Below are 15,061 nucleotides of genomic sequence, written 5' to 3'. Positions count from 1 at the left end.
TCAATGGCCATTTAAATATAGTGGTTACGTGTTCTGGGGTCAGACAGACTTTGAAGCCTCAGTCTCTGTTTCTGGGTATATAAAATAAAGGCGTCCCAGAACCTGATTAACAGAATTAATAGAATTAGTTAATAGATTAATAGAATTCATTCATGAATCCAATCATGCACACATTCAGTTGTTCATTCAACAAATTTTTATCACGTTATCTACTATGTCCCAGGCACAGTCTAATTCCTGGGTATATAGAACAAATATGGCTATCTTCATCTTCATGGAGTTTTCAGTCTAATGGGTGAGTCAGACATGAAATGACTCATTTCAGAATTAATTAGAGTTTTTCTTTTCCTATGGTTGTAATATGTATTATGAAGCAGATTGTAAATTGGAAGACATGACTTGTCAGAGTCAAGTTGTTGAGAAGATTAAATGAGATAATGTAAGTAAAGTGCTAATGCAATGCTTGGTATAAATTAAATATTGAATAAATGATACCCGATATTAGTGTTGGCTTTTGCATATATTTTTAAGTCAATACCAGAAATAACATCTTTAAAGGTTCTTACTCAGCTTCAGGATTTTTAAGTTTTATTTATTCATTTTTGAGAGAGACAGAGAGTGAGCAGGCGAGGGGCAGAGAGAGAGAGAATCCCAAGCAGGCTCTGCGCTGTCAGCACAGAGCCCGATGTGGGGCTCAAACTCACAAACCATGAGATCATGACCTGAGCCGAAACCAAGAGTTGGATACTTAACCGACTAAGCCACCCAGGCGCCCCATCAGCTTCAGGATTTTGAATGGGAAAGGGATGACATACATACAATATTATTTATTGTTCCTTTTTTTTCTACCTCTGTCATCTACTAATCCAACCAAGCAGCAGGTGGCTGGCTGGCAATGATGAAAAAGGTTGAGACAGAGTCCTCACTCTACCCAGAATAGCATTCCTCTCCTTTGCCTCTCTAGCTTCTAAGGATGAGTCAGGGTAAAAAACAAAATAAAACAAACAAACAACAACAAAAATAAGCACCAAAATTTCCCCTTAGGAGAAGCGCTCCAATTTTTGGCTTGAGTTTGCCTTCTATCTCAAGAAGAAATTATTATGCCACCTCCCTATTCTAAAAAAAAAAAATCCTCAAATACCGTATTTTATTTTCTTCACAGTAGTCAACTGGTCATAGTTAGCTCAATCAATGTTTTAATTTCAGCCACAATGGATTTGTTTTCAAAGAGTCCTTTATACAGACCTGTTATCAGGTGAGAACCAAAAATATCAGTTGTCTAGATGATACTAATATGTGAATGCAAAGTGGCTGACAGACCCAGATCAAGAGAGTATTACTTCTGCAAACACAGTGGAAAGATTAGTCTGAACTAGCATGACATTTGTTTTTTGAATCCATACTTATTTCTGTCACTATATTTAAAGTAGCACATTCACTTTAATATTTGAGACAGTATTAAAGGTTTCTTCCCAGGAAAATTTAGAGAAAGCCAACACACATGTATATATATGCTTGCATAATTTGTAAAGTGTTTGTAATTGTCACACTCTGAAGACCAGAGCTATAATTCAATTAAAAATGAACAACTGATCATCAAGGCAATAATCAACTGAAGCACAGCCTAAGACCTTAGCTCTGGCTTTACCTCTAATTGGTTGTGACCAATTCTCAATTTATCCAACTGTAAAACAGGGAGCATAACAGATGTTCTCTCTCCCATACTCCCTCTTTCCCCTAACTACCACCAGAAAAACCTCATGAATAAATGAGAGTCAAAAAAGGGTTCAATTTCTACATAAAAAAGTTATAATACTGTATAATATAACTTTACCACAGGGCGTTCTCTTGTTTCATGATAACCCAGAATCAAAACATAACTTGATGAATCACTAATCCATAATCTATCCCATAGAACATGCATACACATATGTTCTATGGCTCAAGCCTGATTAAGCCTTACCTCCTAGCAGCTGTGACATTGTAGGTTATTGCTAGAAGAAGCAGTCAGACTCCCGGATGAATTAGTCCTATTAGACTATTTTAAGTCAGACAATGCCTCTTAGGCCCAATCTATTCATTTGGTAATGGAAATAACAGTAGGGACCTGTGTGTCAATGTGCAGCAGATTTCACTGATGAATAACACTCTAGAAATATGTGAAAAGCTATGTTAGCAACCAAAATACAAACAAATAAACAAAACTTTGTTACTTGGAAAAATCTTAAAATGCTTTATAAGTGTTATAAGAACCAATTATGAACTAAGGGACTTCAGCTTTCCTTTCTTATCTTTAACCAATTAACTCCCTGTAAAGACAGCTTTTTCAGAAATAGATCACTGAGAATGGTTTGATTTTGAAGAAAAGCCTCATCTATTCATCTGTTTTTATGAGGTTTTGTGCTTACGGAAAGAGTTTCTAGAAGTCTGTTTCTTATAAACACTTTCAGGAATAATGCAGGAATTTCAGGAATTGAAGTAGCCTTTTTCAACCTGGGTTCCACCAGAATTAAGCCCTAATGCCTTGAAGCATCCATCAAATATATCAATTTACTTCTATCCATCTAGAAGTGTACTAGTTGTGAACCATCCTTTGGATAACTGAGAAAACAGTCTCTCCAGTCCTCTTCTGTGTTCTGTGATTCTGATGAGGAACCTTGGTTGAGGAAGGCTGGTAGAGGCTTCTAAATGAAAGCATGGCAAAACTTGGCACTAGGATCTTTAGGTAGGGAGAGTAAGCCATAGACTACCCAAGCCTCCAGGTAACTTCAGCAAAACAAGCACTCTGGATAGGAAGGTACATTTTTTCTGAAATGTCATAAGTCTTCTGGCTGTTCACATACAGAGTGTGGGTATATCAGACCCATATGGTATATCAGAGGGTATATGAGGGTATATCAGAGACCTCAACAAGAATATAAAGTATATGTCTGGGGACACCTTTCATCAGTATTTATTTATCAAACACCTCTTAGGTTAAACATTTCTAAATACTAGGAATAGAGCAGTAGAAGACAAAAATCTCTACTCTTATGGATCTCATATTCAAGGGAGGAGAGAAAGACAATAATAAATTAGTAAAATACGTAGTAAATATATTAGGTGCTGTGGAGAAAAATTAAGGAAGAAACTTTGATAGGAAATGTTGGGTGGGGTGTTTGTACAATTTTAAGAATAGCCAGAATAGGCCTCAGTGAGAAGGTGACGTTTAGTTAAGAACTGAAGGAGGTAGGATACCCAGCTAGGATATCTTAGAGCACCCCAGGCAAAGGAAATAGCAAGTGCAAAGAACTTAAAGCAGGGAAGTGCCTGGCATATTTCGAAATAACACAATAGTAGTAAGGAGCCACTAATATGGCTGGGGTGAAATGTATACCTGGAAGAGGAGGGAGGTTTGGGAATCTAGCGATGTGACTAGAAATGTAATGGGAGGGTAGAGGGCTGTGTAGGCCATTGTAAGATCTTTAGCCTTTACTCAGAGTGAGACTGGGAAGCCATTGGAGGGTTTGGAGCAGAGAATTGATATGACCTGACTTATTTATTTCAAGAGACTGAATCTGGCTCTAGTGCTGTGAATAAACTATATTCATAAGCGAGGCAAGATCAGAACTCAGGAGCTCAGTTTTCAAGACATGGGAGGTTTGAGATGCCTATAAAACATCAAGTGAAAGGACTGGGCAGGCAGTTGGATACATGGATCTAGCGTACAGGGGAGAGATTTGAAGTGGAGATAAAATCTGAGAATCAAATGTCAATACATAATATTTAAACCTATGAGACTGCATGAGCTCATGTGGGAGAGTATAAACAGAGAAGTGATCCAGAGACTGATCCTTGGGGCTCTCCAATGTTAATTTCTGTAGTCACTTCAATGATAATGTATGCTGAAAATGGTTCCAAGTTTTTATTGACATGCATTTGCATATCATCCTGTATTTGGAAAGCTGTGAGTCAATTTCATTATTCCTGGTTTTCATTGATAGATTAGGAGCTTTTTCTGTAGCACCTCATATAATTTCTCATTGCCTCCGTTATGAACATCACAAACTACAAGAGTTTTCCAGGATCACACAAACAAATCACATAGGGATCAAAGCCTAGAAAATTGGTCTCTCCTAACTGCCAGTCCAGGGCTTGCCAATTGTTCATGTAAAAAAACCAAAACCAAAACCAAAACGAGGTAACCGTGTGTCTGAAACAGCTGTAAAAGAAACAAGCATCATCTTAGGTTTCATTTTTTTTTTTTTTTTTAAATTTTTTCAACGTTTATTTATTTATTTTGGGACAGAGAGAGACAGAGCATGAACGGGGTAGGGGCAGAGAGAGAGAGAGAGACACAGAATCGGAAACAGGCTCCAGGCTCTGAGCCATCAGCCCAGAGCCCGACGCGGGGCTCGAACTCACGGACCGCGAGATCGTGACCTGGCTGAAGTCGGACGCCCAACCGACTGCGCCACCCAGGCGCCCCTTAGGTTTCATTTTTAAAGCACCGAGGTTATGGAAATAACACTTCCTATAGATTGTTTCAGATCATATCTGGAATATTAAAGTCATAGGCATATTTTTAAAAGGATACTTCATCTGGAATATACCCAGATGAGGATAGCCACAACAATGGGATGCCCTGAAAATGGTGATTTTTATTTCTATGTAAAATCATTAAATTCCAAGGATTATATAAAAGCTTATCAGAGCTAAATGACTAGATAAAGCAAGAATCACCCTATCATCTAAAATGCTCCCAAAGAAGCCAGATGGCCATTTGTCAGGGATACCATCAAGGTAATTCTAGCATCCAGTGGGAAGCTGAATAATTGATCTTAAGTTCTTTTCTTTTCTTTTTTTTTAATTTTTTAAAAATTTTTATCTATTTTTGAGAGAGAGAGAGCACTCAAGAGTGGGGGAGGGGTAAGGGGTGAGGGGGACAGAGAATCTGAAGCGGGCTCTGTGCTGACAGCAGAGATCCCAACACGTAGCTCAAACCCACAAACTGTGAGATCACGACCTGAGCCAAAGGCAGACACTTAACTGACTGAGCCACCCAGGCACCCGATCTTAAATTATTTTATATCACCAGAATATTTTGACTCCGTGCTCCTGAATTTAATATCTTTAAATGGATATATAAGGTTGGCAATTTTTGAGTAGTTCAACTTAAAAGTCCAAGTTTTCCAGAGTGACATCAGTCAGTATCACTCTCTAATGAGATATACTAGGCAACTATGTGTTCACTTAGAAACCGAGGAGATCAATCACACTTTCTAGGTAAGTATTTATTTTATAAGTACCCTCCTTACATATAGGGGTTCAGTAGAAAGGCAGGCATTGGTTTTCTCTGCAGGAACACAATTGGAAATGTGGATCTAGTGTATAGGGAGAAGACTGAGCTGGTGTTAAAGTTTAGTACAGTTATTGTTTAGTATCCATCTTTAAACAATATGCATAAACTCACAGTCTAAAATTTTAACCACCATTTTATAATTCACATTTCACAATTATTTTGGTTTCCAGAGTTATATTTAAAAAAAATTTTTTTTAATGTTTTTAAATTTATTTTTGACAGAGAGACAGAGAGTGAACAGGGGAAGGGCAGAGAGAGACGGAAACACAATCTGAAGCAGGCTCCAGGCTCTGAGCTGTTAGCACAGAGCCCGATGTGGAGCTTGAACTCATGAACTGTGAGATCATGACCTGAGCCAAAGTTGGCTGCCCAACCAACTGAGCCACCTAGGCGCCCTGGTTTCCAGAGTTATATTAACTGGTTCATGAATTTTCAACACTGGCTATTTCAGCAGAATAAGATAGGTACACAATTCGGTATCTTTACACAAAAATCCATAGGGATTTACATCATTCCATTACAGGGGGCAGAAGGGAATAAAAAGAGAAATGTAACAAGTGTAAATAACAATCTATCCAACCTAAAAGTTTCCCAAACAAGCTTTCTTCAACTTTACATAACGAATACTACTTTCCTATTTGTGTGAAGAACAAATAAAATTTCAGGTCATGATGAAAAATTTTTAAAGAATATTACTATTTATAATGTGAAGAGATAACTAGGGCAAACATTCAGCTTCCTACTATATTCCAACAGAAGAGCAAAATAAAATAGCTCCTTATTAGATCAGATACACACTAGGCATTGTTGCACAAATGGCCGATGCCTTCGAGGGGTCCTACGTGGTAATAACTCATCTGGCATTAAATGATATTACAGCTCCACAGCCCGTATATTTGAATTAATGCCACTGCAAAGGAAGGAAGGAGTGACAAGCAATGTAATGGCATAGCTTAGAAGAGAAGGCAAAGGGCTCACTGGAACTAGGGCTTACTTGAATGTTTTCATTGTTTCTTAGGGCAATTAAGGTTTCCCTCTTAATTTGCAAGTACTGGATGGAGGGATGGGGAACTCCTCTTATTTTCAAAGAACGGAAAAAAACATAAGTCTTCATACATGCTGTTCAATGAAGGTCATCAATGAGTTACCTACGCCCACCCTCTGAATAGATCAGAATTCAGTTTTGTTATTCACCCTCTTCTGCCATTGTTGGAAGAAGAGACCTCCATTAGGCTCCACCCTGAATCCTCAAGAGGAATCCCAAGATTCCATCCAGAACTTTGGTCTAAATTTTGACTGAGAGTCAAAGTGTTTATTCCAAAGCACAGGTTTGGATGGACAGGAGGGCTCATTGATCATACTTAATTAGCCTCCACGGGTGGGTTCATAGCAGTTCAGTACTCACCGGAGCTGTAGCTGTCAGTAGATGACTGAGAAATGGAACGAGACAGAGAGCGACGTCCAATTTTGGTGGGACGTTTGTTGAATTCTTGTTTCTGGTCAGCAAATTGGATCTGCTAAGAAAAAGAACTCTAGTTATATAAAAGAAAACAACCTTCATTTTGAGATAGCAGTTCAAGGCTTGCATTACAGGATCTTACCTTCCTTTGCAGTTGATCTGATTGTACCAACCCATTTTTGGAATGTTAAGATTTTTTGGACTGAATGATTTTTCATTCTTTACCTACTATGCTTCTATCAGATTTAAATCTTTGATCAACTCTCTGGCCATACACCTTTAAAATAAAATTGTGACCAAAAAAAAAAAAAAAAAAGAGAGAGAGAGAATGGAATGTTCTGGTTAAAATAAATTTTTAGAAAGTTGAGTCATATTCCTTTCTATAGTTTCACTGAAAATTAAAGCTGGAAAGAATCTTTGAGACTATCTATCCTAATATTCATATATCTAGATGAGAAAACTGCAAAGTACAGAAAGGCAAAGTGACTTCAGATTTTAAGAGTCTCAGGAAATGGGATGGTATAATACAAAAAAAAAAAAAAAAAAAAAAAGGCTCTCCACTAAGAACTTCTGAAGCTGCATTCAAATCCTGATTATACCAGTCATTAGCTATGTGATGTTGGTCAAGGTGTTTTGTGATACTCATTTTCTCATAAATACAGCAAAGACAAAAGTACTTACCTCACAAGGTTTAGAGAGGGTTAAATGAAACAATGCACATAAGCTGTTAAACACAGCAGTAGATTCAATAAATCCACCCCCTGACTTCTACCTCTGTAGTTCACTGTTCTTATAACTCTTACAGGTAGGCACTCTAGCTTTTTAAAAGCTTTCTAGAAATGTATTAATTAGCTTTTCAATTCTAATAAGTATAATAAACATTAATTTATTATTTTTAATGTTTGGTATCATAGAATACCTACAAGCCACAGGATTGATCATCTATTCATTATAACATAACAGATGTAGAAGACGGGTAGATGACTGGACTGAATGTATATAGACAGCAATACTCTGGAGGTTGCATTTTGGACCAATACTGATGATTTTCTTACAATTTTATCCCTTTCTCCTACTGTTGGAGGTTCCAGCTGACACTTTATAACACCTTACAAATGAAAGTTCATATAATTTATTCAATAAATAACTTTTCTTCTTTATCCTTAGTTGAATGTTTGTATAACTACATGGATTATTCTGGATCCAAGGTGGCATAGAGGCAGGAAGGATCAACAATCTCACAACTACCTTTCATCATAAAAAGATGGTTCCCTGGGGCACCTGGATGGCTCCATCAGTAGAGAGTCCAACTCTTGGTTTCGGCTCAGTTTATGATCTCACGGTTTGTGAGTTTGAGCTCCATGTCAGGTCTGTGCTGGCAGTGCGGAGCATGCTTGGGATTTTCTCTGTCTCCCTCACTCTCTGCACCTCCCCTGTTCTCTCCCTCTCCCTCAAGATAAATAAATAAACTTAAAAAAAAAAAGAGATGGTTCCTTGATGGGCAGGACACAGACACAGCATACCAGAATGAAAGCAGTGACTGACAGCTAGTATTTCCTGCAGTTAGAGGCAACTATTGGGTTATTTGAATAGTGAGACAAGGACACTAATGCCAAACTGAATTAGCTTAGCATGCCTATTTTAGGGAAATTCATACCATTTTCATAGCTATACCAACAAATGAAGCTTGTGTTAGTACCTTAGAGTTTGCAAATTGTTTTTAGTAATAGGAAAATTCATTGGATCAGAAGCTCTTTGCAAGGTGAAAAATGGCAAAATTCATCATTTTGCTAAAGTAGCAATTTATTGCAAAAAGATAAAGTGCTCTTTCTATGCACTCCCATGGGATATACGTGAACTTCCATGTACCCCTCCTAGTCCAGCACTTACCACACTGAATAGAAGTATCTATCTGTATCCTGGAGGATATAGATTTGTAGGCACAAATACCTGACACACGGTAGGTAATCACATGCTAAAACAATGAACCTGAAGTAGCCTATTCTAACTTCACTGTCTGTACTTGGTTGGATATTAAGGAAATGTAAGCCTAAGCCAAATCTAAAGGTAAAAGAATTTTTAGCACAAAAAAAAGCTGGGCAGGGGAAGGTGGGTGAAAAGATGGGGAGGGGGATAGCAAGCAGGCTGAAAACTCTGGCTTTCATTGCACCACCCTTGTTCAAGACTATGGTGTCATTTTTCTTTTTCTTTCCTTTTTTTTTTTTTTTTTTTTCCTCCCAGAGGCCCATCTAGGAAAAGGAGCAGTAATTGACTTTCCAGAGGCCAGGATGAGTCACTAACTTCAGCAGTGCCTCCTTTTAAGAAAGTAACAGATGAACCCTGTCTCAGATATGTTAACAACCCCCTCCCACCCACACACCACTAGAGGGGGCCAGCCACTCTGCTTCTCTAGATGTGTAGGATCACGGGTGGGGGGGGGGGTGGTGGATACACACCACGTTACCCCAATAACACTAAACCACGTAGCTATCTGGCTGCTCATCTTCTCAATCCAGTTTCCCTAAGCAGAGCTGTCTTCTCCATAGTCTTCTCCATTTACAGTAATTCTTCCCGCCAGGTCTCTTGGCACCAAAGAAGACTAGGCTACGCTGGCGTTCTCCACTCAGAAAGGGTCCTCAGTCTTGTTTACTCATTAGACACTGACCTCAATTTTAAGACAGAAGAATATTAGAAAGTATAAGTAACCACTTATACAGAATGAGATGTATTCTTTTCCCAAGAAATATATCTTTTTCTGACAACCAGAACACATGGCTTAAGTAGGTCATCCCCGGTGCCCAATTCTCGATTCTCCGTAAATGCCATTACGTTCTTCACTCAACAGTTCGCCTTGTGAGACAGTAATCTACCCACCCTGGGTAGAGGACTCTGGTACCTTCTGAACCCCTAACTCTTCTACCTTGTCCGAAATCAGAGTCCTTTAAGGTAACCCTCCTTTTCAATTTCAGAGAGAACTGCCTAATTCCAATAAGCAAGGGAGGGAAAGAGTGTTGGGAGAGGAGCAGCTCACCTTATGCCAGAAGCAGGGATGAGAGCAGCACAGGAAGGAAAAAGCAGCTGGCCTTTTACAATAATGGCTATGGCAGCAGCAAGCCTGCTAAATAGGAGCTTAGCCTCACCTGGGCTTTAATCCCAGAGTTGCCATTGACAATGTATTTCTTCTTGTTGCTCAGCATAGTGACATTACCAGCCCTACTGCCACCTCTCCGGTCCAGGGACCCTTGTGGGTAGGCCTTTAAACTTTCCTCATCAGCAATTCTGTGGGCTCTGGTTCCAACTAGCTTTTTTTTTTTGGGGGGGGGTACCCTTCCCTGGAATCCCTGAGGCAGCTCCAACAACCCCTCCAGCAGTAGAGCCCAATTTAATAAGGCATTTCTGTTAGTGGCTCATCAACCATTCCTAATTCTCGGAGTTGTTTTGCTTTTATTTTATTTTTCTCTTAAACACCTAATTACACGGATCCTCTGACCTCTAAACCTTAACAAGTCCCCTGACAAGGCCCAACTTGCATGCGCATAACAATAGCTTATTTATATAACCAGTGCACTTTTTTGCCTACTATAATTAACTTGCTAATTAGGTTCCTTTTTAACCTTACCTCCTCCTTTTCTGTGTCAGATGATTTTGGTTAACCTAGTCTCATTAGAAAAAAATTAACTACAGAGCCACTAAAACAATGAGGGAATTTATTAAGAAGGTAAGGGAAGAAATGGGGCCAAATGCTGAGGCAGCCTCTACTCTACACCCGGTATCCTTGGGTTTGTCAGACTGAGGACACTGCTTTCAGCTATGACACCAAGGAAATCAACTTTCTCAGACCGTTGCTTTACTCTTAATCGTGCATCTTTTATACAGGTTTTGACATACGGTTTCTAGTCCCAACTCAAGATTGTTGCTGATTAGGTGGTGCTTTTTTCAGTTTTTCAAAAAACTGTGTGTTTCATGGGAAGTGTGACTACAAAGGAGAATTTCCTATTTCCTCAGAGTTCCCAGAATCACAGTGACCTTGTTACATACCAAATAAAGAGTCAAATGAAAGGGGCAAGAATCACACTATTTATTTGTTGATTTCTGAAAGGGACCCACTAAATAGGAAAGCCACATTCAACTATATGTTACAGAGACGGGTAGGAATGTGATCTGAATTCTTCCTTAAAAAAAGAGACTGCTTATTGAGCACAAGAAAGAACGTAAAATGGTAGATTCTTTTTTTAGGATAATCTTTATTTTGAGAGAAAAGGTCTCTGGAAGAATGGAATAAAGAGAGAAGGGCATATATTTATTAAGTTCCTACAAAATATACATAGCCGTGCGTATTTGTTACTTCTATCAAGCAGCATAAGAATCTTACAAAGTTGACATCATTATTCCCATTTGACAAATTAGGGAAGCGCAGCCCTGAGAGAACAAATGATCTGCTGGAGGTCTCACAGCAAGTCAGTGATGGGACTGGAACGGGAGCCTGTGTTTATGACAGAGCCAAAGTTCTTTCTACTACACCACACCTTATGATATTAATCAGAAGATCAAAAATTCCCCTGGTCCTAATCCTAGGTGTACTAGCTCCACCCCATTCCTCTTGATTTATCTTTAAATTTATTTTATTTCAAATTACGCTTTAAATTTACTTTCTTGGGGCGCCTGGGTGGCGCAGTCGGTTGAGCGTCCGACTTCAGCCAGGTCACGATCTCGCGGTCCGTGAGTTCGAGCCCCGCGTCGGGCTCTGGGCTGATGGCTCAGAGCCTGGAGCCTGTTTCCGATGCTGTGTCTCCCTCTCTCTCTGCCCCTCCCCCGTTCATGCTCTGTCTCTCTCTGTCCCAAAAATAAATAAACGTTGAAAAAAAAAACATTTTAAATTTACTTTCTTATTAGATTGGGTCTCAGAAATTATATCCCACATGATCTTGGGAGCTCTGATCAAACCACAGTTCTGAAATGGCTAATCATAGCCACTGAATATGAAATCTAACAGCTATTTAATTGACAACTTTGCCCAGTGTTACTACCAAAAGTTGAAAGAGAAATTAACTGAACTCAAATATGATGTTCACCATCACCCATGACAATTCCGATCTCTCACTCATAATTTCACCAGATAAGACAGACTAGTCTTTTTCTGCTTACATGATGAATTCCTAAACTTCTGCTCTTCCTAGTACACTCTCAGCTGGTTCTGGATTTTCCTCACTCAGGTGAAAGGGAACTTGTTGGTCCATTACTTAACTGACTAGACCTGAGCCAGAGGTAGCTGCAGATCTATACTAAATCCAACTAGAAGACATTTTAGGACACTATTACTGACAGGAAAAGCCTTACCACTTAACAAGTTTATCTAACAAAGTAGTTCTCAAACATTAGGTGCATCACAATTACCCACAGGGCTTATTAAAAGGCATTGCTAAGCCCCATCCCCAGAGTTTCTGATTTAGTAAATCTGGGTGGGGCCAAAGATTCTGCATTTCCAGCAAGTTTCCAGGTGATTTAATGCTGCTGCTCTGGGACTACACTTCAAGAACCATTGCCCTAACACTTTCTCCAAGCATGAATAAAGCAGCCCTAATGTTCTTGACTTTCTCCTTAGCCAGCCATTTTATTCTGTGACTAAACCATGGAGGCATATTCATAGGCATAAAAGAAAAGGTTACTTGAAAGGTCACAGAATAGTATGAGGTGATCCTTTCTTTATACCCAACACAGGATATAAAGAGAACTGGGTCTAATTCTGATTTTCACAATTTAAGGCTATTAAGAATAGATGGTTAATACATTAGGAAAAATAGGACTCATGGGGAAGACAGAAGATCTATTTACCCTAAAGAGGATCAGGCCAAGGGAAAACAATTCCTTTTCAAATACATAAGGCAGTATTACAAAGGATGATCATCAGTGGTTCTATCTCCATTTCTTACCATTTCAGCACTTAACACTGGCGGTAATAATCCTCATTTGTAAAATGGGAACAATAATGTCTACTTTGCCTACATCAAATGTGCACTGAGGGGAAAAAAAAAGTACATAAGAGGGTTTTGGAGACCACATAATGATACATAGGTACAAAATATTAGCATCTCTATTCTTTTAGGTCAAAACCTCTTCACCTAGAGTCCATGGATGTCTAGACCACCACCCCCAACACACAATGCAAAATTTTGTGTATGTGTATATTTTCCTGGGGAGAGGGACATAGTTTTCATCGGTTTCTCAAATGGATCTCTGCCTTTAAGTGTCAATCCTGACCCACAGTTATAGTCAAGCTACCTCTACCACCAGGTGCCTTAGAGGTTTCGTTCCACTTCCAAGTACACACGGTTCAAGCATTCTTAGACACATCTCTCTCTTCCAAGCCAAATGAGCTGCCTGAACAGATTCTTCACCTATAACAGAGAATATTTCTAGCCCAAAGAAAATCGGGTAACCAGCTGGCTGGGTACTCAAGAAAGTCAATCAGATTTCCCATGGAAAAGTACCAAGTACTACAGACAGTTTAGATGGGAGGAGGAAACATTAAAATGTAAAAACTTAACAAAAAGGTTACTGCTGATCTCCATACACATAAAAGGAGGTATTTCACCTACCAGCTGAGACTATAAAGATTTCTCAAGGGAAGTAAAAACATTAACAAGAGTCTTTAAAAGGATACGTTCCCCAACCTTCTAGCAGTAGAATTCCTGAACAAGGCTAAAAAATCTTTCACTTGGAAGCAGCTGAGGAGCAAAGGCTCCAGAAGTTTTCCAGGGACTGATACAATGTTAACTTGAAGGTCTACCTCATCAATTATCAAGATGGGGGTTCTTCGAACTTCATCCTGGCTTATTTCCCTGCTGGGAGTCAGAGATGTGAGTACTGTCAGTGGCTGTGGTCGGAGTCCTGTTCTCTGAGGGGTATGCGAGTCCCTTATTGCTGGTGATCATTAATAAAGGAGGACACGTTATGATGCGCCTCCTCTGCTAAATTTTCCTCCTGAAAGAAGGTTTGAGAGCCTTGTAATGTTTCCTTTGGAGTCAAGGACGGTCTCAGTGGAAATTTCACTACATTAATATATAAACTGGAACATGAGTCAGACATTTGGTTAAAGCCTTCTTAAATTGAAATTTGGACCCAACATGGGAGATGGCTCCAGGGTTTGCTCTTGGGGATTAAAAAGCACTCGAATATTTCATAGGCAAGGTCTATAGGCAATATACACTAGAGGATGCTCAGTGGCTCACCTTGCTGGCTAAGTGGCTATCAGTGGCAGCCTAATGAAGTACTACTTCCAGACTAGGTCAGGAATTAATGACTTATGTGGTATCTGAAAGAAAGCCTCAAGAGGTTAATCTTTGGCAAGGAAAAGATAGATGAAAAACTGACAAGCCCCTCCTTACTCTTTCTTGCTGTTGTTACAACATTTTTGCTGATCAAAGGTATTTTCCTGGTTTTTGAGAGAGAAGGGCCAAGAAATGAGAAATGCTGTATTGAAAACAAAGCAGAGTTGTGCTTTATTAAAGAATGTCTTCTAAACGTTGGACAGTCCTAGATCAAATCCCTTAAAGCAATAGTCACTAACTCTTTTAGAACAGTTTTCTTGTTCCCATAAATAAAAAGAAGTAAAGGCTTGGTAGGAGCTCCTTTGGAGAGGATGTACTGAGCAGATAAAAGAGTGAGGACTATTACGAGAACAAGAGTTATACACTAACCCTCAATATAGTAACTCTGTAAAACATTTACTGATTCTGAGTTGATGCACTAATGTTTATCGAACTCTTCTGTAATATTCCTTTATAGAAGTACCAAAGTTTAATATCTTAATGTGGCCCTTCCCCAAAGAAAACCAAAATTCTTGCTCCACTTTCTTATTATTGGCAAGTGGCTGGAGATTCAAATACAAACTTAAAATCCAACTAGAATTATTATGTGAATCCTTTCCATCAATGTTAAAACACTACATTATTTGATGTAAGCCTGTGAATGGGTAGGATTTCTTTCCGTTAAACATTTTAACACTGAGCACAAGGTTCTGAAACAACATTAAGAACAACAACAGCAAGGCGCGCCTGGGTGGCTTAGTCGGTTAAGCGTCCAACTCTTGATTTCAGCTCAGGTTCAATCTCATGGTTCGTGGGATAGAGCCCCGTGTTGGACTCTACACTGACAGTGCTGAGCCTGCTTGATATTCTCTCTCTCCCTCTCTCTCTGCCTCCCACCCTCAAAATAAATAAACTTAAAAAAAAAAAAAAAAAAAGAACCGCAACAGCAATAAC

The 15,061-nt window shown here is 39.1% G+C and overlaps 1 protein-coding gene across 6 annotated transcripts in view; it reads right to left on the bottom strand.

Moving 5' to 3' along the window:
* AHCYL2 (adenosylhomocysteinase like 2) overlaps positions 1 to 15,061 on the bottom strand; it is a 170,873-nt gene that overhangs the window by 40,199 nt on the left and 115,613 nt on the right. For 2 of the 6 annotated variants that reach the window (XM_030308412.1, XM_030308416.1), the window contains exon 2: positions 6,747 to 6,855. In XM_030308412.1, coding sequence (XP_030164272.1) covers positions 6,747 to 6,855 — 109 coding nt within the window. Of the gene's footprint in view, positions 1 to 6,746; positions 6,859 to 9,940; positions 10,013 to 13,587; positions 13,695 to 15,061 lie in introns of those variants that run through there. The other 4 variants (XM_030308418.1, XM_030308419.1, XM_030308417.1 and 1 more) reach the window with 4 other exon arrangements.

The sequence above is a fragment of the Lynx canadensis genome, chromosome A2, assembly GCF_007474595.2.
Source record: "Lynx canadensis isolate LIC74 chromosome A2, mLynCan4.pri.v2, whole genome shotgun sequence".
NCBI classification, from domain to species: Eukaryota; Metazoa; Chordata; class Mammalia; order Carnivora; family Felidae; genus Lynx; species Lynx canadensis.
The sequence above is the reverse complement of the archived record's forward strand: the minus strand, read 5'-3'. Positions and strand labels throughout refer to the sequence as shown.